The sequence below is a fragment of the Ursus arctos genome, unplaced genomic scaffold (assembly GCF_023065955.2).
Source record: "Ursus arctos isolate Adak ecotype North America unplaced genomic scaffold, UrsArc2.0 scaffold_5, whole genome shotgun sequence".
Taxonomy (NCBI): Eukaryota; Metazoa; Chordata; class Mammalia; order Carnivora; family Ursidae; genus Ursus; species Ursus arctos.
The window spans coordinates 30,445,412-30,470,250 of NW_026623067.1; the positions used below are offsets into that span (position 1 = coordinate 30,445,412).

General features: G+C 41.9%; 1 protein-coding gene across 1 annotated transcript in view; it reads right to left on the bottom strand.

The window, feature by feature from the left end:
- Nucleotides 1-1,595: 1,595 nt before the first annotated feature.
- Nucleotides 1,596-24,839, bottom strand: part of ACSL6 (acyl-CoA synthetase long chain family member 6) — a 61,051-nt gene continuing 37,807 nt past the window's right edge. The window contains exons 14-21 of the mRNA XM_026507907.4: nt 24,600-24,695; nt 23,532-23,604; nt 21,407-21,495; nt 20,312-20,428; nt 17,217-17,360; nt 15,846-15,947; nt 14,869-14,940; nt 1,596-5,283 (exon numbers count right to left, since the gene is read on the bottom strand). Coding sequence (XP_026363692.2) covers nt 5,146-5,283; nt 14,869-14,940; nt 15,846-15,947; nt 17,217-17,360; nt 20,312-20,428; nt 21,407-21,495; nt 23,532-23,604; nt 24,600-24,695 — 831 coding nt within the window. The 3' untranslated portion in view covers nt 1,596-5,145. The remainder of the gene's footprint in view (nt 5,284-14,868; nt 14,941-15,845; nt 15,948-17,216; nt 17,361-20,311; nt 20,429-21,406; nt 21,496-23,531; nt 23,605-24,599; nt 24,696-24,839) is intronic.

Sequence of the window (24,839 nt, forward strand, 5' to 3'; positions counted from 1 at the left end):
CCATATCTAGGCTCAGAATTCTGCCATCACTGATTCAGTTCAGTCATGTGATGGGTTTGACTAGGTTTGGAGCAGTTATGGAGTTGCAAACTTCCGTGGGAGAACAAATTCCAAATTTTGAAGAGATTTTGGAAGAATGTTTTTTTTTGAAAACAGCCTGCTTGTGGCTTTAGGATTCCCTGGAGCTCAGAGTAAATCTTTCTGTATGCTTTCTTATTGAGTGACCGACCCACTGAGCAGTTTTGTTTGTGGTACTATCCATAGGTTTCAAGGTGCAACTGAAAACCAGTTTATTTTTATTTTTCCTTACTTGACAAGAATGAAAAAAACCAAAGTGATAGATGAAATGTATCATCAGGTATTGCAACCTTAATGCATATGAACATTATGCATGAATGTATGAAAAAGAACCAAGGGGATTTTTCATTAAATGGATATTTCTTTTATTTTTATTTTAAAAGATTTTATTTATTTATTTGAGAGAAAAAGACAAAGATAGCAAGAGAGAGCACAGGCAGGGAGGAGAGGGAGAAACTGATTCCCCACTGAGCAGGGAGCCTGACGGGAGGCTTGATACCAGAACCCTGGCATCATGACCTGAGCCAAAGGCAGATGCTTAACCGACTGAGCCACCCGGGTGCCCCCAAACGGGTATTTCTTGAGCATCCACTATGGACCAGACCTTCTGAATTACTGGGGCTACAACCTTAAGCAACTCATGGTGTGAGTGGGAGTGGGGCAGAGGGAATTTTCTAAGATAAAAGGATAGTTGAGCTGTTTTAAGAGCTGCGTGGTGGAAGGTAGTGGGGGGGGGGGACTATATGTGCCACATGGAGGCACAGAAAAGCATGACGCTTTTAGGACACTACATAAACTAGTTGGTATGACTGGAGCCAAGGTTCCATGGGGGAAGGGCAAGAGAAGAGATGCTAGGCCCTGTGTGCTGAACCAGGGAGTCTGAACTTTATCCTGGAAACTATGGGAAGTCATCAAAGGAATATTAATCAGGAGAGTGGCATGACCAGATTTTCAATTTAGAAAGATCACACTGACTGAAAGCGGATGGTGAAATTTAAAGAAGCTGAGGTGGAAACAGGAAGACTAATTAAGAAAGAACGGTAATATTCCAGACAAGAGATGAGAATGGCTCCAACTATCCTAACAGCTGTGAGAATGGAGGGGTGGACAATAGCAAATCTATAGAGGAGGCAGAATCTGTGTAACTGAGGCATGGCAGAATGCACCATTTTAAGAACATGTAACTTAATTAGCTTGTATATGGGTAAAAGACATTATAGAAGTGTTGTTTAGGGGGACTCACCATGGAAAAATTGAATACAATTATTTGTTCTTTTAAAAGTATAAAAAATGACTTAAATTCACGACACATTTGGTAATAAAAGTAAATGTGCAAAGCAAAGGAGAGTCTCTGGGTGGGGACAGTAAATCTCCGGAGTTTGAGGATTCTTAAAGAGAATGCAGAGTATGTTGACTGGTGTGATAAAGCTTGATGGAATGTTTGATTATCGAACACCGGTAATATACCAACATCAGGGCATTATGCTATATAAATATGTAAAGTAATTATAAGCAACTTTGAGAAATGAAAAATCTTTATTTTTTACAAAAGTTTTCATAAATGCATTTTATATTTGATAGGCATGCTATTATAACAAAGCAACTAAAAATATAATTACAGTTAAGATACTTTTATGCATATTTAAAAGGTAATTTTTAATCTCAATTTTTAAAAATTGAAAGTAGAATAAGCAATTCTTGGAAAAATATCCATTTCCCCCTGCCCCATGCAATTGTTGCAATGACTTAACAAGGAAAATTAATCAGTCAAATGAATGTCTAAAAGCCACTGTCACCTCAACAAAACCTTTTCATTTTGGGACAAGGTTTAGAGATGCTTGTATTCCAGGTATTTATCTATTGCCTCTGGGTTATGACCATTCATTGTTCTAAGTCAAGGGTTCCTCATTTAGGGCTTTGTCCTCCCTTGAATGCTAATCCCATTCTTAACTGCAGTTAATTGTAGAATCACAGAAAGGACTTTGTGCATACTTGAGAAAAAATTCAGACTATCAGGATTGTTTTCCTTTTCATGTTTATGCTTCCTTAAAATAAAAACAGGCAAGAAAATATAGCAACTTAATTCAACATATAATTTATCAATTTTATATATGATTATTCATTCTTTTTTTCCTGAGATATGAAGCAAGTTTGTAAGTAGTCTGTTTTCATGCAAAAAAACACATTTTTCCATTGTTTACATTCATTTCATAGTATTTTGTATTCTAAATAACTATATCACCTTTGTGCTTTATACATTTGGAAAATAAAGAATAATTTATTTTCTTTACTGCAGAAAAAAATAAAAGATGATCAGTTTGTTGATGGGTAATAAAACCAAATTAAGTGCTACCTTCAAGTTGCTGAAACATTACCTGACTATAAAAATTGCAATGGAAAGTCCTATTTTTTCTCATGCTTGCAGTTTTACTTAAACTTAGAATGAAAGTTTGACTTGCACATATGAGGGAGACATGGTATGTTTATTCCTCGGACTTGTGAGTTTGTGAGTTCCTAAATATGGAACTAGGCCTCTATGCCACACCTCAGCTTCTCTGTCTCACCTGGAGGAGAATCACAATACGATATAAAGATGTCTTTTACGGCAAAAGGAAAAAAAAATTGGTGTATATCCTATTTTAAAATATACAGGATTAGTTTGCAAAATGTGAAAATTACTAATTTATATTACCAATTACATTACTAATTTACATTTGAATGAAAACCGGATAAAAGGCCAAACATTTAGGAACACGTTTTCTGTAATTGATCTCTGTTACAGCTCTAGATTTTACATCCTATCAGATGTCCACTATAAATGTGAACGTCTTAAGTACATAGGCTTTTTCCATATTTGTTAAAGAGAAATACAAAATTTTTCCCCCAAAATGAAGTTGGGAAATCTGAGGCAAGAGGGATTTTTCCATTAACACATATTGTTTTATCTCTCCTTTATTAAAAAACTCAGCGGACTTAAACAGAGGAATAGATAAATGTACCTGCAGTGTATTTAGCGCCAACTGTTTACTTTTCTCAGCACGTCTGCTGTAACCTATTTAATGGCCCAAGTGTGATGCTTTTCACACAGATCAGGAAGGCCAGAAGACACGTGAAGATCTTTAAAGTGAGAAAAAGAAGAAATACTTAAGCTGTCCATAATCAATCATCTTTAACTACAGTGAGGTATAAATAGACTCAATATAAGTTTTAAATTATTTGCTCACGATACATTGTCCAAAATCCTTTCGGAAACAGAAGACAACTATGAAATTTTGATTGAGTGGAAAGACAATGGGAAGCATCTTCATTTTCTTCAGGTGTGAAGCTACTTGCCTTAAAATAGTGTGAATATCTAATTCAGTTAACGATTTTCTCTTTTAATTAGTAAAATATATTAAATATAAAAAAATTAATGCTATATAGATGTGGCCTTGGGACATTTTTAGAATTTGTTTTTTCAGAATTGCCTTTAAAAGTTAATATGCACAGAACTAGCACATACACTAAAAGTCAGATTTATAAGTGTAAGTAGAGGGTCTGCAGAAAGAATATACCAAAGGAATATGTAAAAATTGGATAATGCATCAAATGAAGGTGTGATCCACTTTTGTCAAGACTGAAATATAAGTGTGTTATCACTGATACAGATTCATCCAGTAGGCCTGTGTGAGAACGCATTTTTTTTTTTTTAGCCAACAGCATTTATTTACAGCTTGGATTTGCTCCAGCAGAGAGCAACTTCTGCACTGCGAACGCTACCCCCATGTCTGCTTGCAGAGTTCTGTCTCTACTGAAGAAAACACTTGCCTAGGGACAGTTCGTTCTGCAGATGCACAGTCTATAGTTTGGAACCTAACTGATGTCCATGCTGGGCTTTAATTATATGAAATTGTCGGCACTCAGGTGCAAGAAGTATCTAAACACATAATGCAAGAAAGGAGGTTTCCATGGTTAAGCTTAGAAGCTGTAAAGATTTTATGGATGGAATTATGCCCTAAGAGATATTTATCTATGATGGACTTAAAAAGTTTTCTAGGGGTATTTTGAAGTGGTTCTTCAAAATTAAGTTGTTGAAAACCTATTTTCTTTGGAAATAACAACCCCACCTCCTCTTGTTCAGGATTACAGCCATATTGGGTTTCCCAGGCCTGGCATGGACATACTGAGAATGGAAGGCCTGAAAAACCCAGCAAGGAACACGGGTACATTAATTGTTGCCTATCCTGAGAAATAATTCTGGGTTTCTTTTCCCATGTCTTCCCCAAAGTTCCATTCATTGTACAGTCAACAGACATCTTTTAGAATTCATGTGTAAGAAGTCCATGGATATACACATATTATTCATGAAGTCATTGTACATTTTTTTCTAGGTAGTTTCTGAATATTTTAATGAGTTTAGTAAACGAGAAAATGTTTTGAAAGATTTTTATAAAATGTTATATAAATATAACATTTGTTTCAAGAATATTTGAATTTGCATTTTTCATGAATAAAAGTAAAAATGAGAGGGAAAACTTGTTCACATCAGTAAGCACTGTCATGTATAAAGACTCTGAAGTTATGTAGAACGTGCATTATGTCTTATTTTAGCATGATTCTGTACACATAGTTTTAATTTTTTAAGTCTGATTTAACTGTGATTTTGACAATCAGTTATTGAATGAGGTAGTCCACATTGCCTAGATATTTGCTGCATCTGGTTACTATTCCACAAATAATTAAGTACAGTATATCAGTTATGTTTTTCCTTTATGTTTAATAGGAGTTCTGTGAACATTGAGAATATATTACTTTTAGTGGTACACAGTCCTTGAGAAAAGTCTTGATTTTTACATTGCCATCTGTGATATTTTTAGCAGCTTGTTACAATATCTTTTTAATAAAAATAAAGTATACTCGGTGATGATAGAGAAAATATTGTTAAAGACCTCTTGGGACAGGAAAAGGCTCAATCATAAGGTCACGTGCTTATTCATTTTCGGCTGCATCATTCTGATTCATTACTTTCAAGAGTAACTATAGTATTGCTACACAGTCCATTATACTGAGAAGAACTTTCCTTGAACTTCACATGGAGATTGAGTAAAGCTCTTCTATTTGTTTTTTGAAGTACTCTCTCAGCTCAGGTCTCTTAGCCTTTAGTGTTGGTGTCAGCAAGCCATTCTGAACTGAGAACATGTCAGAGTGGATGTGAATGGCTTTAACCTAAAAACCAAATGCAGAATACGTCTTTATCAGGAATATAACATAGCATTTATAGCACACATGATAAAAGTAAACAGGCATATAAGAATAGATATATTGATACAGAAACACTATGCTCATTTAAAAGTCAAAATTATGTTAATAAACATTTCAGCCTATTTAACATGTCTGCAAGACACCTTTTTCTCTTCCTATTTCTTCATTTAGCCAGTCAACAGAAATTAACTGGCTGCTTATTCTGTGCCAGGTGCTGAGGATGCAGAGAAGAATCACAAGTGCCCTTGCCCACAGGGGGTGCCCAACGGCATCTAGCAGAGCAGACACAGAGCAATTATCAGGCAGTGTGGTACCCACAGAGTGACAGGTGCCGAACGCAGTTATGGCAGGGGGAGAAGGACGAGCAGTGGGGGAAGCCTTCCCAAATTACGTGAGTGTTAAAGAATGAGTAAGAGTTAACCAAAAAAGGAGGAGAAGTGGGTGGTGGAGGGCATTCTAGGCGGAGAAAACCCCAAGAATAAAGCTATGGGAGTGAGGAAATCCAAGTGGTTTCTGGTTGTAGTTACATGAAGTATAAGGGATAGAGCTGAAGTGGTCGATGTGACAGTTGATAGAGGAGCTCCAACTTTAGGCTGGAGTCAGTAGCAAGGCCCTAAAGGTTCTTATATGGGGCAGTGACATGGCTGAAAACACATTTTAGAAAGATCTGCCCAAGAGAAATGTGAAAATGGTTTTTGAGAACATTAAGATAAGAAACAGGGAAACCAATAGGACCTGGCCAATCCATGGGAGACAAGATAAGGACCTACCTACACTAAGAGCAGTGGCAGAGACAGACACAAGTAAGCAGTTCTAAGAAACATTCAGTGGGCAAGAGGTAGTAAAGAGGGAGGCAGTCTCCAGGACTCCCGAGTTTCTGATCTGGATGGATACACAGATGATGTTGCAATTCATAGGAGGAATATAAAGTCTTAGGGCGACGTGATGAGTCTATGTTAAAAAAAAAAAAAAAAAAGATCCTGCCATGGCATTTTATCACATCTACTGGGAGGAGGCATGAAGGGATCAGATTTAGTGTTGCACACTTCCTATTTCTATGACGGATACTAGGGCCCCTCATGCAAAGCCCCTTTGCAAAATGCTGAAATGAGGACCAGAGATAGAAATTAACTAGGAGAGCCTGGGCAGACTCCACCCACACGGGGCTCCATCTGAAAGGGTCACTGACAATCTCAAGAGAATTTTATGATCTGGGCTTGAGTTTAATCCTTGAGTGATACTGCTTCCAAGAAATTGTGTCCTGACTCACAGCTGGGTCTAAATTAAATGATTTTGTTGAGATAATAGACCCAGAGCATTAAACTGCAAACGGGGTTATGAATTGCTCCAGTAGACTTTTTGATAACAATTTTTTATTACACTTCTGAAAAATAAAACTCACAGACCTGAGGCACAGAGACACAATGTGACTACAAATACCATTTGCTAAACATTCATGCCATTTGTCTTTACATGGATATTATTCAAAGTCCAAAATGCAATTCTGAAACTGAAGCAACAAACCTTTCCTTAGAATCTTCTGGCAGAGAAGCCCAGGTAGCACCAGTAAGAAGTACACCAAATCCTAACTACTCCCTAGGTATGTACAGTTGACCCTTGAATAACAACGAGGTTGAGGGGGGAGCAACTGAAAATTCGTGTGTAACTTTTGATTCCCCCAGAACTTAACTACTAATAGCCTACTGTTGACTGGAAGCTTTACCGATAACATAAATAGTTGATTAATACATTTTTTGTATGTTATACGAATTATATACTGTATTCTCACAATAAAGCAAGCTAGAGAAAAGAAAATGTTAGAAAAAAAAATCATAAGGAAGAAAAGAACATAAGGAAGAGAAAATACATTTACAGCACTATACTATATTTATTGGAAGAAAAAAAAGCCATGTCTAAGTGGACCCCCCCAGTTCAGACTCGTGTTGTTCAATGGCCAACTGTCATAGACATTTAGAAAATGAATTCAAAACATATGTGCTAAATATGCACATACATTCATCGGTTGTTTTGTGTAATTGATATTTATGGAGCAATTCCTTTGCATCAGGTATGTGTCAGGCATTAGGGATACAAAGAATAACAAGACACAGTCCCTGACCTCATGGATTTATAATCTAATGACAGAAGCTGCTATATGACATTGTAGTGACAGTGTGAGAGTGCCAGTACAGGGACAAGCACAGAGAAGGTCACCTTTCTCAGGCAGAAGCAGCTGCTTTGCTAATACCCACTCCTGACTTTTTCCATGCTAATGAAACCCTGATTTGGTTTGGGGCCAAAACGTTCTATGCCAACCATGACAATCACCTTCCCTGAGTTCCCAGCCACCCCTGCAGCTAGGGGACAGTCATGAGATCTATTTTTGGCTAGTGAGAAGGGAAAGTTTTTGCTTTCCTAATAAAAGGTTCAGACATAGCTATCTCCACCCACTCTCCTTTTTTCCTTCCTTGAATATGGACAGTGTCCAGAGTTGTAGTGGCCACCTTGTGATAAGCCAACATACGAAGAATGGAGAGTGGAAAGACAGGTAGATCCTAGGTCTTTGAGGACCTGTACCTTCCTTGGACTGCCTATCATTGCACTTCTTATATGAGAAAAAACGCAGAAACACACGCAAATTTTAAGACACTGTGGATTTTCTTTTAGAGCTAAATGCATTTCTGATACAGCACCCACCCCAGGCTTAGGGAGGGTTCATTGAAAAGAGACGCCCAAGTTGACTTGGAAGGATAAGTCAGCTTTAGCCCCACGAAGACAGCAAGGAGAAGGTGGAGTGGTTGCTATATGGCCCGAGGAGAGGAGGGTGCTCTAGGTAGAAGTAACATGTGCCAAAGCACATTTGAGGCATTCCATATGTAGGCTGAACATACGGTACAGATGGAGAAGAAAGCGATGGGGCTGGAGAGATACAACAGGGCTAAGTTATAAAGGATTAATATGCTAAAGTAGGGATTTTGGACATGATTCTTTCAACAATTTTTAGGCAGTGAGAGATGGAATGGCTCTTTGGAAAAACTACTGTGCTAGGGATGGACTGAAGTGAGGTTCAAGTGGGAAATTCAAGACCCGCCAAGAGACAAGACTGAGGGTGACTTGGGCTATAAAAGTTGGCTGTGGAGATAGAAATCGATTTGGGGGATAGAAAGGATAGGACTTACAATTTGCTTGGGTAAGTGGTAGAGAAAGAGAGATAGTAAGAATGGCTCTAGGTTTCTGCTTCAGCAGAAAAACTGGAGGAGCGGGAAGATTCTTGGGAGGGAAGATCAAGTATTTGTGTTAAAGTCTGAAATGCTTCTGAGACAACCAAGTGGTTTTTGGACACTGGATATGTTAGTATCAGTATGCAGGACAGAGCAGCTGCCTAGGCTTGAGACAGAGGAGCGACTTGACGAGTAGAAAGGAACTGGAGTGTGGGTTACAAAAGTCACGAGGACGAGAATGAGAGGTCACTCTGTCAGATGCTACTGTCATATAAGAACTATTCATAAAATCAGTGGACACAACCAGGAACTGACATATTCCAAAAATCAATTTATGTACCACCTCACACCCATTAGGATGGCTATCATCCAAGAAACAGAAAATAACAAGTGTTGGTGAGGATGTGCAGAAATTTGAACCCTTGGGCACTGTTGATGGGAACATAAAATGGCACAGTCACTATGGAAAACAATATGGCAGTTCCTCAAAAAAATAAAAATAGAACTACCATATGACCCAGAAATTGCACTTCTGGGAATATACCCAAAAGAACTGAAAGTAAGATCTGGAAAAGACACTTGTACATCCATGGTCATAGCAGCATTGTTCATAGTAGCTAAGACATGGAAGCAATCCAAATGTCCACTGACAGATGGATAAGCAAAATGTGGTTATATGCATACAGTGGAATATTATTCACTCTAAAAGGGAAGTTCTGAAATGTGCTACAACATGGATGATACTTGAGGACATCATGCTAAATGAAATAAGCCAGTCACAAAAAGATAAATACGGTATGATTCCACTGATATGAAGCACTTAGAGTAATCAAAGTCACAGAGAGAGAGAATAAAATGGTGGTTGCCAGGCTGGGGTGGGGGTGGGGGGACTGGTAGTGATTGTTTAATGGGGACAAGAGTTTCACGTTCACAAGATGAGAAGTTACGGAGATGGATGGTAATGATGACTGCACAACATTACAAATACATCTACTACTACTAGACTGTACGCTTAAAAATGCTTAAGATGGTAAATTTTATGTTATGTGTATATTACCACAATAAAAAAAATGGAAAAAAAATCAGTGTATGCAAATCATCTGCAAAATGTTCGGTATGTCAATGATTGTTGTCAAAACCTCTGATGTTAACAGCCTTGTGTCCTGGGAGGCGGGCCTTTTGAGATGGCAAAGAATTCTTTGCTCTGAAAACTCTGCATTATTCAGATGAAAACTCAATATACAAAGAAGACTCCTAAAACAACTATACTTCCAACTTTCTAAAAATCCATAAAGAAAAATTCTAACAAATTCTTAAAATTTAAAAAAAATTTAAACCCATGCTTGTAATTTAAAAACGTGAAAGTGCTCAAATGAGCACAGCATTAATAAATCATATTCACTTTCTCTCTCAGACATTTGTTCAAATGAAGGATTCACTTTCGCTATAAATATAACAGCATTTTAAGGGTTCGAGTGTGTAGGGGAGAGGTGAGGAGGGAACGTTAGGCTAAAACTAGAGCTACTTATAGTTAGCTGCCTCACACTTTACTCACAAAGGATTTCTACTTGGATATCTGATATAAATAGATGGAAATCTGAGGTTCTTGGCTAAAAAGGGGTATTGTCAAATGTTTCAAAATTAGTTACGTTTCTTGTAAAAAAAAAAAAGTCTTACTTGAAAACTCCCTCAGTGTTCTTGATATTCAAATAAGCAAGGATTTGGTAAGGAATAGGGCTGCCATTTTTTGTACCCTCTGGAATATACTTTCTTTTTCTTAATTTGTTTTTATTAAACATAAACCATTCTAGGGGACCCAAAATTTACTGGAAACAGGTCCCAAGGGAGATATTTTTAGACACAGCACACTGAGAAGTAGGGGTTCTGCAGAGGCCACTGTTGGGGGTGCTATGGCGGTGGAGGTGGGTGTAGATAGGTAGGGGGTGGGATGAGGTTGGGGAGAAGCAGAGGTGTGTGGAGGAGGGATGAAGTGAGATGGTTGGGTTGGGGGGCAGGGGTGAGAGAGGCTCTCTGGTTCCAGTCCCAACTCCAACCACTCCAATGTTTGGTGCAAGCTCGACTTTTCAGGTAAGATGCCATCTAAGCTCTGCTGCTTAAAGAAGTTTGGAAATCACCACTTGACAACAAAGCTAATTAGCTTGAAGAAAATATGAACACAATCTGAATCAAACTTAATCTTAATCTGTGGATTAATTTAGTAACTCATGTTTACGGTCATGAAATGAAAAGCTGAAAATTGACAGTGCTAATTTCCTTAACTTTTTTTTTTCCCCTGAAGTTCTCTTCTGATAGAAATGGTACCACATACAGACTTTTGGTAAGCGCAAATGATCTAGCCAACCTTCTTTTGTAAACGAAATTAATCATATAATTTTAAAAGGAGAAGCAAATGCCAAGATATAGTATCTGCAGCCTGCGTTTCAGCCCATCTGAGCTCCTCACGGCCTGTAGAGAACATGGTGTAATTGGGACAAGAGTATACGTTCAGGATGGGCTCGGGGTGAGCACTTTTGAAAACCTAGCGGTGACACGCAGAAGCTCCAAACAACAAAGTACAGGGAAGAGGAATTTCACAGGCAGAGCTATGGACCGCCATTTCCATTCTCAGTAGACTACAGAAGAAAACATTATGATCTTAGGATCAAAGGACTGAACCAACACGTAAATGTCGCAGGGAGCCTAGAGGCTGACTGGGGCATCTGCTGTTCAGTGTGGCTCACTACAAAACAGTCTCTGCTTGAGGAGAGGGAGTATCGCTAAATACAGCCTTGCAGGAAGCCAAGGCCTATGGCACCCAGCTCACCGTTAATGCCCTTAGTGAGCGGATTAGAGGGGCTCTGCTGCCAGGCTGCCAGTCCCTGCTCCAGTCTGACCTACAGCTCTGGGTCTATGTGAAAATACCTCTACAAACTGCCCGAGTGACTAAAAGTCCAGTCAGTAAGTGGAAAAAATAAATGGGTCCAACCAGTTCTTTAATACTGACCTTAACTGTGGGTCCCAAACTTATAGTTTTTTTTTTTTTAGAAGTAAACCAATGTTAAAATCAATTTTCATTTTCTATAATTACATGTTCTCTAATAAAACCAAACTGTCGATTTGTGGGGAAAAAAAAGGAATGAGAATCTTTATTCTCCCTTGAGGCCTAACACAACGTGAAACTTGTTTTCCACTTTGTAATAAGCAAAAAAGTTTTTTCTTAAGATTTATCCGTTTATTTGAGAGAGAGAGTGTGTGGGCATGCACACATGGATGGGCGGAAGGGGGAGAGAATCCCCAACCAGACTCCTGCTGAGCATGGAGCTTAATCCCAGGACCCTGAGGTCATGACCTGAGCCAAAACCAAGTCAGCCGATCAACTGACTGAGCCACCCAGGCGCCTCAATAAGCAACATTTTTGTTAAGGAAGGAAACGCTAAACGTTAGCTTCCTTTCTGAAACTACACTCTTGTCACTGAAAAGTGATTCCACAGAGTTTTTTTTTAGTTTAGAAATACTGTAACATTTAAATATTGTATTGGATTAGAATACCTCAAAAGTGTTAATTTATGCTAACTCATTAAAGCACAAAACGTTTCATAATTCTGAAGAAACATGGTATTTTAAATTTTCAATGGTAATGAAATACATAATACTGCTTGGAGATAATAAACACAGAGTGAATAATTTAGGAATGAAGAGATAAAGTAAAAAAACCCACTGTCATTAGGCAAGTGCTCAATTCATTTCCTTTTTTTTTTCATTTCTGATTTAAAGGCAAATTGGTTAGGTAAGTATTCATTTCAGTGATAGGAAACACAATAACATATTTTAGTGAGAGTTTCACATCAGAATTTGAAAAATCTATCAAGTGTCAAAGTTCACTTGGTATTGCCTATACAAACTAATAAGGCATATTAGTGTCAAAAAATGGCTAAATCATGGCTAAGTATGCTGAAAAACTTCCCAGGTACCTACACATTTTAATTATTGATAGAGTTATTTTAAATGCTTCCCTATCTATTCATTAAAACATATCTTCCAAAGATCTCCATAAATTAATAATGATTGGCCTCATTCCAGGAAACTGTTTCTGGAAATTAAGTTACATTAATTTTTTATCTAATTCAGATCAACCCTGCCCAGTAAGCCTGAACTCCTAAAGCTTTTGGTGAATGATTGAAGCCTTAGGCTTGGATATCTATTTGTGTTTGCATGGGTTTCAAAAAAATTAGTGTTAAGCCTTAACTAACTGATCACTCATTTTTGAGGAAAAGGGAAAAGGACAAGCTGACAATGAACTGTGGATTAACTTAAATTATTTCTATTGATCTTTGGAACACAACTGGGAGCACACCCTCCTCAGGCATGAGGCCTGGTTTTTGCTCAACTGTGGGCAGCTGAGGGCACACACTGGTTGTGGTGGAAGATGCACAGACCAACAAAGAGGAAAATGAGAATAGAGAAAATGAAGAGGTAACACCCTTGGCGATAAAACTGAGGCCTTTGGGATACCAGCACTACTTCCCCGTATTTGAGGTTACCATGGTGAGGGCAGCAGCTTAAGGGGTATGGGAAGACAAGAATATTGCTCCTCTCAGTAAAGGTCTAATTTGAGCAATGGTTAACACCTGAAACTTTACCGAAGGTCCCCTTTCAGGGTAATCATAAGAGTGGAAGGTCTTTTGCTTAGCATCAAAATGCGAAGATTCTCCATCCTGGGGCAGGTCATGCACCCCGACCCCAGCAGGGGGCGTGCCAGCCTCGGGAATCGCAAGGTAGTGGCAGGCCCTAATCTGCCTAAGCAATGCACCCAGAGCCCTTATAGCTTCCCACTCAGAGGAACATGCAGGCCCAGAACAAACGGGTCTTGGACCACCCATTTGTGGTCCCTGCTCTGCATCCTCATATGATCCAGTCACACAGCTCCCCTTAATGGAAGGACAATGAAGTCAGTTCTAGCAAATTTAGAAATTTAAATAATGATGCCAGAAATGACTTTTCATTCAGAAAGATAAATATAACTTGCCTGAATGCCTCCGGTTTTATAATTCTTTAAAATGAAGATTTTATTCATCCAAGACTTTTTTTTTTTTTTTTTTGCCGTAGATGCTGATAGATGAGGGTAATGCAGTGTTTCCCAAACTAGATTAATATAAAGATCTATTTCAAAAGAAAACAATTCTGAAGCTATGTTTAGATTTTATCAGTTTGAAACTTAAGTAATTAAAGTCTGAATCTGTGGAAGTGGTTTCTAATCACAAATACTTGCTGTAAGAGTTTTATATTTGAAACTGGTTTAAAAATATTTTCAGGTTGAGGGTTTCAGAGGGGAGGGGGTGGGGGGATTGGGTAGCTGGGTGATGGGTATTAAGGAGGGCACGGGATGTGATGAGCACTGGGTGTTATACGCAACTAATGAATCATTGAACACTACATCACAAACTAATGATGTACTATGCAGTGGCTAACTGAACATAATTTTTAAAAAAAGGAAAAAAATGTTTTCAGGTTATCATCAAAATGAACATACAAAATTTAAAATCTCATAAACCATGCAGATCCCTAACACTAACACTATATTTGGGAACCTTATTGGAGAAACACAATTTTATTCAAAATGACTATGTTAAAGACATGCTGGAAAATTTTTAAAAATCAGTGTTCCCATTTCTCTACTTGAAGAATTTTTCTTTTTGAATTTTTGACTGAAGAGGTTGTATAAAGGGCGTAGGTAAGTAGGACCAAGGGTGCTTCTGAACTCAGTTACAGTGAGAAACCCAGACTTGCAAAGACAAAGAGTCTGAGAGGACCACTTGCCGTGTCATCTCCCAACACATTCTGTACTTCCTCCTCTTTGTGGCAGACATGCTGGGATGACAGATCCCTAGCCCGAGGAGCACGATCTTTCCGATGTCCTAGCAAGTCAGCTTGCCTGCTGCAGCCAAGGAGACAGTCCCCATAAAAGTAAAAATAAGAGAGGACTCTGGTCTTGAGTACTGCAGGCAGCTTGGAGCCAGGCCAACCGTGTGCACACATGCTCTGCCAGTGACAGCTAGGGTAATATTTCAGCTTTATAAACGTCTGTGATTACGAGGACAACAAGCACGGTCTCACTCGACATACGACCTATTTTAGTGCAGAGCGCAGGCTGCTGCAAAGTCGGCTTGGAACAGGCCTGCAGGGGTCTGTCTGTACACAGCCTGTCCGTGGGCCGCAGCATGGCAGGGGTGGAGGGGAGTGGAGAATGTAGGTCAGGGTCACCATGGGTGAGTTTAATTTTCAGCATTGCATGAAGGGTTGTTACAAGTATGGGGAAGGTAATATTTACTTGTTCGAACGAATGGAGTCCACTCTGTTTTCCTAACTTCACCATATCTTCCAAAATGGCTTTTTTCAGCTCCTGAATTGGACCATAGGGGAGAGACGACAAGGCAAAAACACATTTCAAAATGGAGGTAGAGGAAATAGTGAGTCTTGAGCAGAGTACAACTGGTGGTTGTGCCGCCCCCCACTCCCCCACACCCCTCACTGGGGCTGACACTCCCAGGCAGCACACAGTCACCACCTCTCATCAGGCAAGCGAATGCCAGGCATGACCAAAGAAGTGACCATGAACAGGCTAAGGGACCCCTCCATTTTTTAAAGTGGCTCTCTGGTCAGCCCAGTGAGTCCCGGGGACCCTGTCACCCCCAGAAGAGCCCAGGACCCAGTGGGGGTGCTCGGGTCGGTGGGTGCTGCTGAAAAATGGACCATGAGCCTGGACGAGGTGATGCTGCGCCAGCACAGAGAGATCTTCCACAGGACCCTACACGTGCCTGAGAAGTTAAGGGCAGACGGGAGCGACTAAAGCTCTGAGCAGGAAGAAGTGAGATTTTTTTTCTCAACTCCATGACTGTCTAAGTCCAGTACGTACAAAGGCCACCTCACATTTGGAAAGAGCAAGGCCAGTGAGTCAGAAGGCCTATACTCACACCTGACACTGCTGCTAACCAGTTGTGTCAGCTGTGTGGCCTTGGGTAAGCCACCTCCCTCTCTGGACTCTACTGCAAGCTGCAGGCCAGCAGGGCTGGACAAGTCTTCTGTGATGTCTCCCCTCAATAGTTCAATAGTTTACCAAACTTTCTAAGAAGACATCTGCATTCCCTCAACAACAATAACAAAAAGATGAACCTCTGGTTTAGGATTTCTCCCATTTATAAAATAAAGTTAGAAATGTCCCTACATGTTCAAATTCCACTGCTTTCCTGTGTTTCTGCCCTCCCGTTACCCAATAGCGTAAGGACGTCCAGCAACCGAGGTACAGACCTTATTTGCACAGATCTCAGCGTATGACCCTTCAATTCCTCTCTTCTGGGCCCAAATGGGCATGACTTCAGGGTCAGGCACAACAATACCCACCAAAAAGGCCTGCAATCCCGACCAAAGGAAAAACACAGTCAAGACAAAAGCTTTTAAGGTGGCTATTTGTGGTCCAGCATTAAATATAATCTCCTGGTATTCTCAGATTCCACCCTTTTCTAAAAATAAGTATATGCTTATGTTATGAAACATTTCCACCAATATAGCACACATTCTTGACTACTTATTTTCTGATACGTTTCCTTAACTTTGTAAAAAAAATTAATAAAGGGTAAGCTTAAGGAGATTAAGAATCAGTACAGTTTGATTCTCATGCCAATCTTAAATGAGTACACCTTAAAGATGCCAGTAAAGCAATTTTATGAACCTAAACACAGATATTTCTCAAGGTTTCCCACACCATTTTGAAATTGTTTTATCAATATGAAGAACTCTGTTTTAAGTTTTTTTTTTTTTTTTTAAGATTTTATTTATTTATTCGACAGAGATAGAGACAGCCAGCGAGAGAGGGAACACAAGCAGGGGGAGTGGGAGAGGAAGAAGCAGACTCATAGGGGAGGAGCCTGATGCGGGGCTCGATCCCATAACGCCAGGATCACGCCCTGAGCCGAAGGCAGATGCTTAACCGCTGTGCCACCCAGGCGCCCCTGTTTTAAGTTCTTAAAGCATTTTCTTAAAAATAATTTAATAATATTTGCTTAATGAATGCAATGATAGCACAGAACATATTCACAGTGATCGTTCCGACTTCAAGTCTAAATGATGTTGGAAGCAGAATAAATATAAATCCTCTTCAATAATTTAATCCTAACTATGTTAACATATTAGGTTAATATATTAGCTCAATATATATATATATATATGGCTATATTATACATATGTGTGTCTGTTTATATATATAGCTATGTTATCATCAGTACCATTATTTGCAATACTATACCCATTTATCTGTACAGTTCATTTGCATATTTCAAAATCTAAAGAGCGGAAACCCTGAATCTGCTTTAGCATCTTACCTTAAAATCCCTCTACGAAGTAGGTGGAGCCTAAGTTAAAAGTAGTGGAAATGTTCAAGCAACTACTTCAAGCAACTCATTCACCTAATTGCAGTTTATCAAACTACAAGCACGTAAGATTTCTCCTTTAAAAGGAATTTTCTCTCACGATCTAATATACAGAAGAATGCCAGTGTCTGATTGGAAATTAATGTTTACCACTACGATCAAATACCAGATACTCAGGAAATTACTCCCAAATAGCTCTAGATTTTTCAGCAGGCCCAGCCTGCGTGAGAGGGCTGAAGCAGAGGAGGCTCACCTTTAAGCTGTCCCCGTGGACATAGACTTGTGCCACAGGCTCACTCCGGATGTAGATGTTTTCAATCTTCTCAGGCGCAACATATTCTCCCTGAGCAAGTTTAAATATGTGCTTTTTCCGATCAATAATTTTAAGAGTTCCTGCCTGTGGAGTGGGACAAACAGCTTCATGAAAAGATAGAATTCTTGAGCCTAAACCCCTCACTCATCAATGCCATAGCTCCTCAGCCCTGCCCTGTCCCCCCCGCCCCCCCCCCCGCAAACCCCACCTGGATCTGCTCCTCCACCTGAGGCCTCTGCTCTTACACGGCCCCCATGTGGCCAGAGATGGCCGCCATGCACCACGGGCTGATGGCTCTCGAGATCTGCGGGACTCTGAGTGCCCACTGTCCTTTCCCCTCAGCACTTACCCCACCCTCACACTCCCCACTCCTACACCTGCCACCCTCATGCCCAGCAACAAAGTGGCCTCCTTCTCAGAAGGCCCACCTACCTTCCCCTCTCACCCAGGTTGTCTCTTTTCTCACCATCTTCAAATTCACTCCCTTGAACAATGCTTAGGCCTCTCTGCCCAGCTACTGCCTCCACTCCCAAACACTGGCCTCTCCATCCCCCAGCAAACAGCAGAGCTTGGCAGAGACAGACTCCTTCCTGACAGACCAGATGGTATTAGGAATCCTCACCACTCCAGGACCTCTGCAGCAGGCAGGCCACCCCTTGGACACTGACTGCTTGTGCTCTTGACCTCTAGAACCCCCACAGACCTTCCTGACTCCCTTTGACCTTTTTGAGTTTCTCAGGAGGAACTGGTATATGCCCTTCCTTTGGTTCAACCCTTGAATGTTGTACTTTCCTCCCTTCCACTGACAATGCTCCTTGAAATCACCTCCGTTTATTTCTTCATTGGCCACACCCACGTCTGCCTAAGCTTCCAGCCAAACTCAGAATGCTTCAGAAACTAGACCGTTCCCCCTGCAGGATGCAACAGGCCGCTCAGGAAGCCCATCACTGCCCTCCTCATGCCTGTCCCAGCCCCCAAGCCCCAGACTTGGAGATGGCCTTGCTGTTTGCCTCTCCTGGAACTGCTAGCAGTCAGGCTCACTGTCCTCAACCACAAATCCCTCCCACACCCACCTCCTTCACCCATCAAAACCACTTCCTGACTGAACTTCTGCATACACTCTGCCCCTCCTCCAACTGTTTGACTGGCCAAAGCAGAGCAAAGTCTCCGTAAAAGAAAAATGAACAGGCCCTGTTTTGTTCAAAACCCAGGCTGGACTTCAGGTGCTTTCTCTACACTGGCTTCTTTGACCCTCATGGCACCCCTGACTGGGCATTGTCACCTCCGTTTCACAGATGATGAAAATGAGGGTTAGAGAATTTGGTTAATTCCTCCAAAGTCACACAGCTAGAAGGCAGGGGAACCAGGATCTGAATTAGGTCTTTCTGGATCAGAAGTTTATACCTTTTCCTTAATTTACCTAACACTCTTTCAAAACATTAACAATTAAAAAAAAATGGACACCTACAGACCGCCTGCCCGCTGTCCTGGGCTCTAGTGTACGCGCAACACGAGGTCTCCACATCAGTTAGTTTACTTCTCCCAACACCCTGCAAGGTGGGTGGCTGCACCCAAGTTACAGGGAAGCAGTACTAGATCCAAGGTTCTGTGGAACTTCAAGATTTTTCCAATTCTGAGGCCCTCCCTCTTTAAGTAAAATAATATAAAATGAAGTGCAGAGGCTTGGAAGGGGCCTATGCAAGTGGGGGCTCTGAGCCTCGTCTTCCCTAGCCGAGGGGACGATCCGCCCTCTGCTGGCCTGCAGGCCCTGCTGCTCCCCTGGCCTCGCTCCTCCACACCTGCGGGGCCTCGGGGAGAACCGCCTACCTCACACCTCTCATGTCTCTCTACTTAGCAGGTGCTATCACTCCTGCCCTGACCATCCTCTCCACTCTCTCCTCTCCCCTCGGAACATGACTCACATCCTAAGACTCCAGTAGGCGCCTGTCCTCCTCTGCCTCTCCCCAGGCAAGCGTGGCTCTCCCCTTATGCCCATCACATTGCACATCACATGGGCATCTCTTTCCTGTGCAGAGTCCCTGGCCCAGGGCACACACCGGGGATGCACCTGTGTCTGCTACGGGAATGAGGGCTTCTCAAGGAAGGACACAGAGTCAAGCAGGGGCGAATCAGCACACCAGCCCACAGGACCACCAGAAGGTTCAGCATCATTCACATGCCCAATAAACTCCACACTTCAGAACGTCCACCCCAAACCTTAGCAACTTCACAGAGACACAGGGGACATTCCTGGGGTGGGCTGCATCAGGGAGGGGGCTCTCAGTTTCAGTAACAGAGCCATTTTCTGGTCACAGTTTTTATCTAAGCATAGCCTGTGTGCCTGGCATTGTGCCAACTGCTTTACAGGTATAACTCGTTTATTCCTCAAAACCACCGTAGAGGTAATCAGTGTTATTAGCCTCCATTTTACAAACGACAGAGTGAGGGCACAAGAAGTTGGGGGCCCCAGCCAAAGAATATCATGTAGCCTTTACTCTCTTACTCCAAAAGAAAGTCAACAAGAAGCCCCAGAAAAGAATGAGGCTTTGGGCAAGTTCTCAGAGGCCCTGCTCACGGAGCCAAAGGAACTCAGACACCCTCCCACCTGGCTCCAAGCTTTTTCCACTGCTCAGTGCCACCTCTCAGTGAGGGGCCAGGGTCTGTGGGTCCCTAGGCCCTGCCTTTCTCAGACCTCCCAGAGCTAAGAGCTTCCTGCCCCTTGTACTCCACCCATTGGATTCCACAGCACTGGTAGATCTCTACTGGGAAAGGGATAAGGTAGGGAGTGGGTCTCACACTCCAGCTCTGCCCGCGCACAAAGATTCCTATCACCTTTATCAGGAGGATGGACAAGAAAGCTTTGTGGGTAAGATAAGGAAGAACATCCCTATCCCCACCCCCCCTTGCGGTTGTTTCTGAATGGCGAATTATCAGAGAAGATATGGAGAAGAATTTTGCCTCAGGAGTGAGTCAGATTATACACCCTCCCACTGCGAGAATGTGTGGAGGAGTGTGGTGGCTGCAAACTTACGTACCGGCAGCCACTTCCCAATGTCCCCAGTGTGAAGCCAGCCATCGCTGTCCAGGGCTTCCTTTGTCCTGTTTGGATCTTTCAAGTAACCTTTGAACACATTTGGTCCTCTCACACATATCTGCAGGGACAAACACCGGGTTTCTGTCAGCCCACAGCATGAGGAATCCCAGTGTGGGGCTGTCAGGAGGCGTGTGTAGAAGGTATTCTATCCCTCTGGAAATTCGCAGTGGAAACAGCAGGGATGGAGACAAAGCATAGGAACAGCCACCAGCAGACTGAATGGTCTCCTGCTTCTCTCAAACAGCATCTTCTGTCCTGGCCCTATTTTCTCCCTGTCCTGCCACCCCCCACCCCCCACCCCAGGCCTCGTGCTCTCCCTCCCTGCAGCATGTGCTGCTTTGTGACACTGGACGGGGTCTCCTCAGGTACTGAGGGCTAGCCGATTCCACCAGAGATGCTTGAGCCCCCTGCGTCATGACGGGCAAGTCAGCTTGCCCGTCTGCTCCCGTGGAGTGAACAAGTACGGGTCAGCTCTATCCCCCTCTTCTGGCCTAACTGCAAATGGTCCTGCTTCTGCTGGGACACATACACAGTAGCAGGCCACATCAGTCAGGGAAGAAATGGATTTTTTTTTAAAGTTTGGGAATTTCTTTTCTTTCTTTTTCTCTTTCTTTTCTTTCTTTCCCTTTCTTTTTTTTTTTTTTTTTAAGATTTATTTGTTTTAGAGAGAGAGCATGAGCAGGGGGAGAGGGAGAGAGAGAATCTCAACCGACCCCCCCTTCCCTGAGTGCAGAGCCCAACTCGGGGCTCAATCCCAGGACCCTGAGCTCATGACCTGGATGCTTAACTGACTGACCCACCCAGGTGCTGCAAAAGTCTGGGAATTTCAAATTTAGATTTAGACCAGCCTAGTCTCAACCTTGGGGGCTGGTTGTTTCATAAGCAAGAGAGGAAATGCTGAATTCAATGGAGTCAAATTAATCGGTAATTTGAAGTGATTTTACAGGGAGGGTGAAAGGAAGACAATTCCTTTTTTTTTCTTTTACTCACTATATGTGGCATCCAGAGACATAAATGGCTAAGGTCCTAAATTTACCTCTCCCTCTCCTTTGCAGGTCCAATAGTTCAGTTCCTCGACATCGATGAGCTTGATATGATTGCAGGGCAGAGGTGCTCCTACGTGCCCTAGAACACCGAAGCAATATGGCATTTGTCAGTGTCCAGATCAATTTCAGCACTGAAGATGCTCTGGGCCGTGTAAAATCCCTTCAGTATCGAAGTGGGGGATTACGGAAGGAGAGCAATAAATCCTTAGATATGCATTTGTCACAGGAAACCACTGATGATTTTTAAAAGTTCTGGCAAAAAGACAGGCCGACCTCTGCTGGGCCTTTGTTTTACATCTGATTCTTTAAAAAGCTAAACAGGCACACCTGGCCCAGTACCAACTGCACAGGGTCTGTAGAGGGGGCTACTACCCACACCAATCACACCATCAGGATCTTTCCAATAGGGCCCATATTAAACATTTTCCCCCATTGTCAGACCCTTAGTTTTGGATCATAAAATACCATCGCTGTTACTTTTCCAGCAGTCACCAGACTGTTGGTTAATGCGCATAGTAACCATCTAGAAATCTTGTGAAAATTTAGAGTCTGATGAAGCCTGATTGTCTCCATACATTATAGATACCCAGGTGATGCTGATGCTTCTGGTCCACATACTACACTTAGAGTAACAAAGGAATAGAAGACAAGGATGAGATAGCTCGTCCCTGAAAAATAGGACTTCAAATGTTCTTGCTTATATATATTCCAACCACACAATTACATCTAAGTAATTTTTCTAGTAATTATGGTTTGTTAGCACAATTTACTGGCAAGGTGGAGGATGGCTGAGCAGGTGCTGGCCAAGGTCCTGAAAGAAAAGTGAGGCACGAAGATGAAAACTGAGGTTGTGACACTCCAGTTTCTCTTTTAAATAAGAGGCTGCCAATTTTTACAATATTGTACAAAGATATCTATCCTCTCATACTCAACAGCCTTTGCAAGTTTTTATGGTAAGGATGACTTAAAAAGGCAAAATCTCAAAAATCTTACATAGGAAAATTTGGGGATGACATTAAGAGGGAAGAAAGTGTCCAAAAGAGGGAAGAAAGTGTCCAGAAAGAAGGGGATCCATGTGAATGATCAGTAAATATGATGGCAGCAGAGAAAAAAGTTACTGATCCAGGACTTTGGAAGACAGTCCTTGTAGTAAATTTTCCAGGGATAGAGAGAGAAAGAATTTATACACGAGATAGGCTTTATTCAGCTAGAGTTTGAAGAGAAGAAACTCAGACAAAAATGCTTCTGTCCTTGACGTGGTCAAATATGACTTCAATATGGAATCCACTTATCATGTTTCTGCTGACTGCCTCAAGGTGTTCTGAAAATAGCATTACATTACTGTGCATATTTCTTTTCCATGGGTATCACCCTGAGTTTTCTAGTGTATAGTTGAGCAAACTTGAGCTTGAAGAGTGGCCCCAGGCTCACAGAGGAAGTTAGTATCTTGAAGGACTCTTTTGCTCAGTGTTTTTCAGATTTGTCCAGTGTCTGGTGTAAATTTGGTGATGGGCAATATATGAGCTACCTACTGCTTCCTCCTTGCCCTGAAAGACGAGTCTCTTCAGAATGAGGGCATGGACAGGAGCTGCTCCTTCCTGAGGATGCTGCTGCCTTCTAGACAGTAACATCATAGGAGACCCCAGGTCCCAAAAGGTCTCAGAAATGACTCTTTAAGAAAGAGTGCTGTGGTACTATGAACTTGCCCTTCTTTCCTAAATCATATCCAATTCACAGCCTGCTTCTTTCATTCTAAAATAGGTTCTAACCTACAAAATCCAACATACTGATATCTACTGATATTAAAAGCATTTTCCACCTGAAACTATATTCTGTGATCTATTGCTGCTGCTGCTTCTTTTTTTTTAAATATATGACTTCTAGTTATCTATAAAAGAAATGGGAAAATACAAAATATATTTGGAAATCACAAAAATATGTAGCAAAGAGAATAACATCTGTTATACCACAACCCAGACATAACCACCATTAGTGTTTTTCTTCTTTTTCTGTCGCTTTTTTTCCCCTAAGTGCCCCTGTAAATTTGCTTTCCATAAAGAAGTTTTAGATCAGCAGTGCCCCATGAAGCATTCCCACATCTCCAGCCCATCCTACCTGAGGTCCAGTCCCCGGGTGTGGTGAAGGTACATCCAGCCGTACACTCAGTTTGGCCATAACCTTCATAAACCTCCAAACGAGAAACAAAACCACGCTGTAAAATACATGCTCCTACAGCTGACTGGCTGCCCTTTTCAGCCGGCTAACCTCCCACTGAGCATCTGGCTGTTCTGTGCTGGGGACTGTGGGAGGGAAGGTAGGTCACTCCAGGTGAAACTGAACACACGCAACAGGTGTGGCTCCTTGGCTTGGAAGAAGTGCTATTTTTACTGCAGACACTAAAGGAGATAAAGTTATGTGGTTTTGGGGTAAAGATTTCTGACCTATTTTCAACTATTGACTGTATTTTTCATTTGGATGATAGATATGAGTGACAAATATTTTAAAACCTACCGTACGTTTTACTTTTACTCTGTAAGATAGTCCCCTTCAGAGCCCCACGTGTTTGCAGGAATACACCATGTGAGACATCCTGCCTTTAGGAGTGGCCAGGCCATGTTGATAATGAATAGGAGGACAGTGAAGGGAGCACTGGCTTCTAAAGAGCATGTATATTTATGAAATAGATGTGCCTACTTTACATAAAACATGTGAGCCACAGCCCAGCATAGGTAGGAACTTACTAGATATTAACTGAATGGATAAATGAAGGAATGAATATTTTAAGAGATGACAAAACCTATTGAATCAAATAACAAAACACCAATGGGCTTTCATCCCCCTCTTCAGTGCTCCTTTTCCAGGTTGGGAGTGATTCTGCAGGACGGAGAGTGCAGAGATGCTGGCACAGGTGTGGCATGGGTTCTCCAGCACGACCATGACCCATGTAGAGTTTAACTGACCCCCCTTCCCAGAGTGGGTACGCCTGGACTTCGCAGAATGTCGCAAGATCATCTCGGCTTTCACTGACTCTGAGCCTTTTTCATCCTCAGAGGAGGGAGCTTTTGTCCCACTAAAATCCTGCCCCCAGGATCCTTCTCTCTCCAGTAGAGGGTGTAGTGGGTTTCCTGCTCTGCCCTGACGCAAGTCCCATTGCCCCGAGGGAAAGCCGCAGAATGGCTATACCTGGCACCCCAGAGCCGCCCGGAGGAATCCCAGCACGGTTGGTGATGCGGGGGCCGCTCCAGTGACAATCATCCGCACACACCCACCAAGACTGGCCTGTTGGGAAGAGAAAAGAACCTGCCAAAGTTTGTGCTGCTGGAGATGGTGGCTAGCCCATGTGGGCCTCATCCAAGGTCGACATTCAACAGTTGGACCCTACCTGGCCCGAGGGTAGGGATAAAGGAGAAGGCTTGAGGCTGT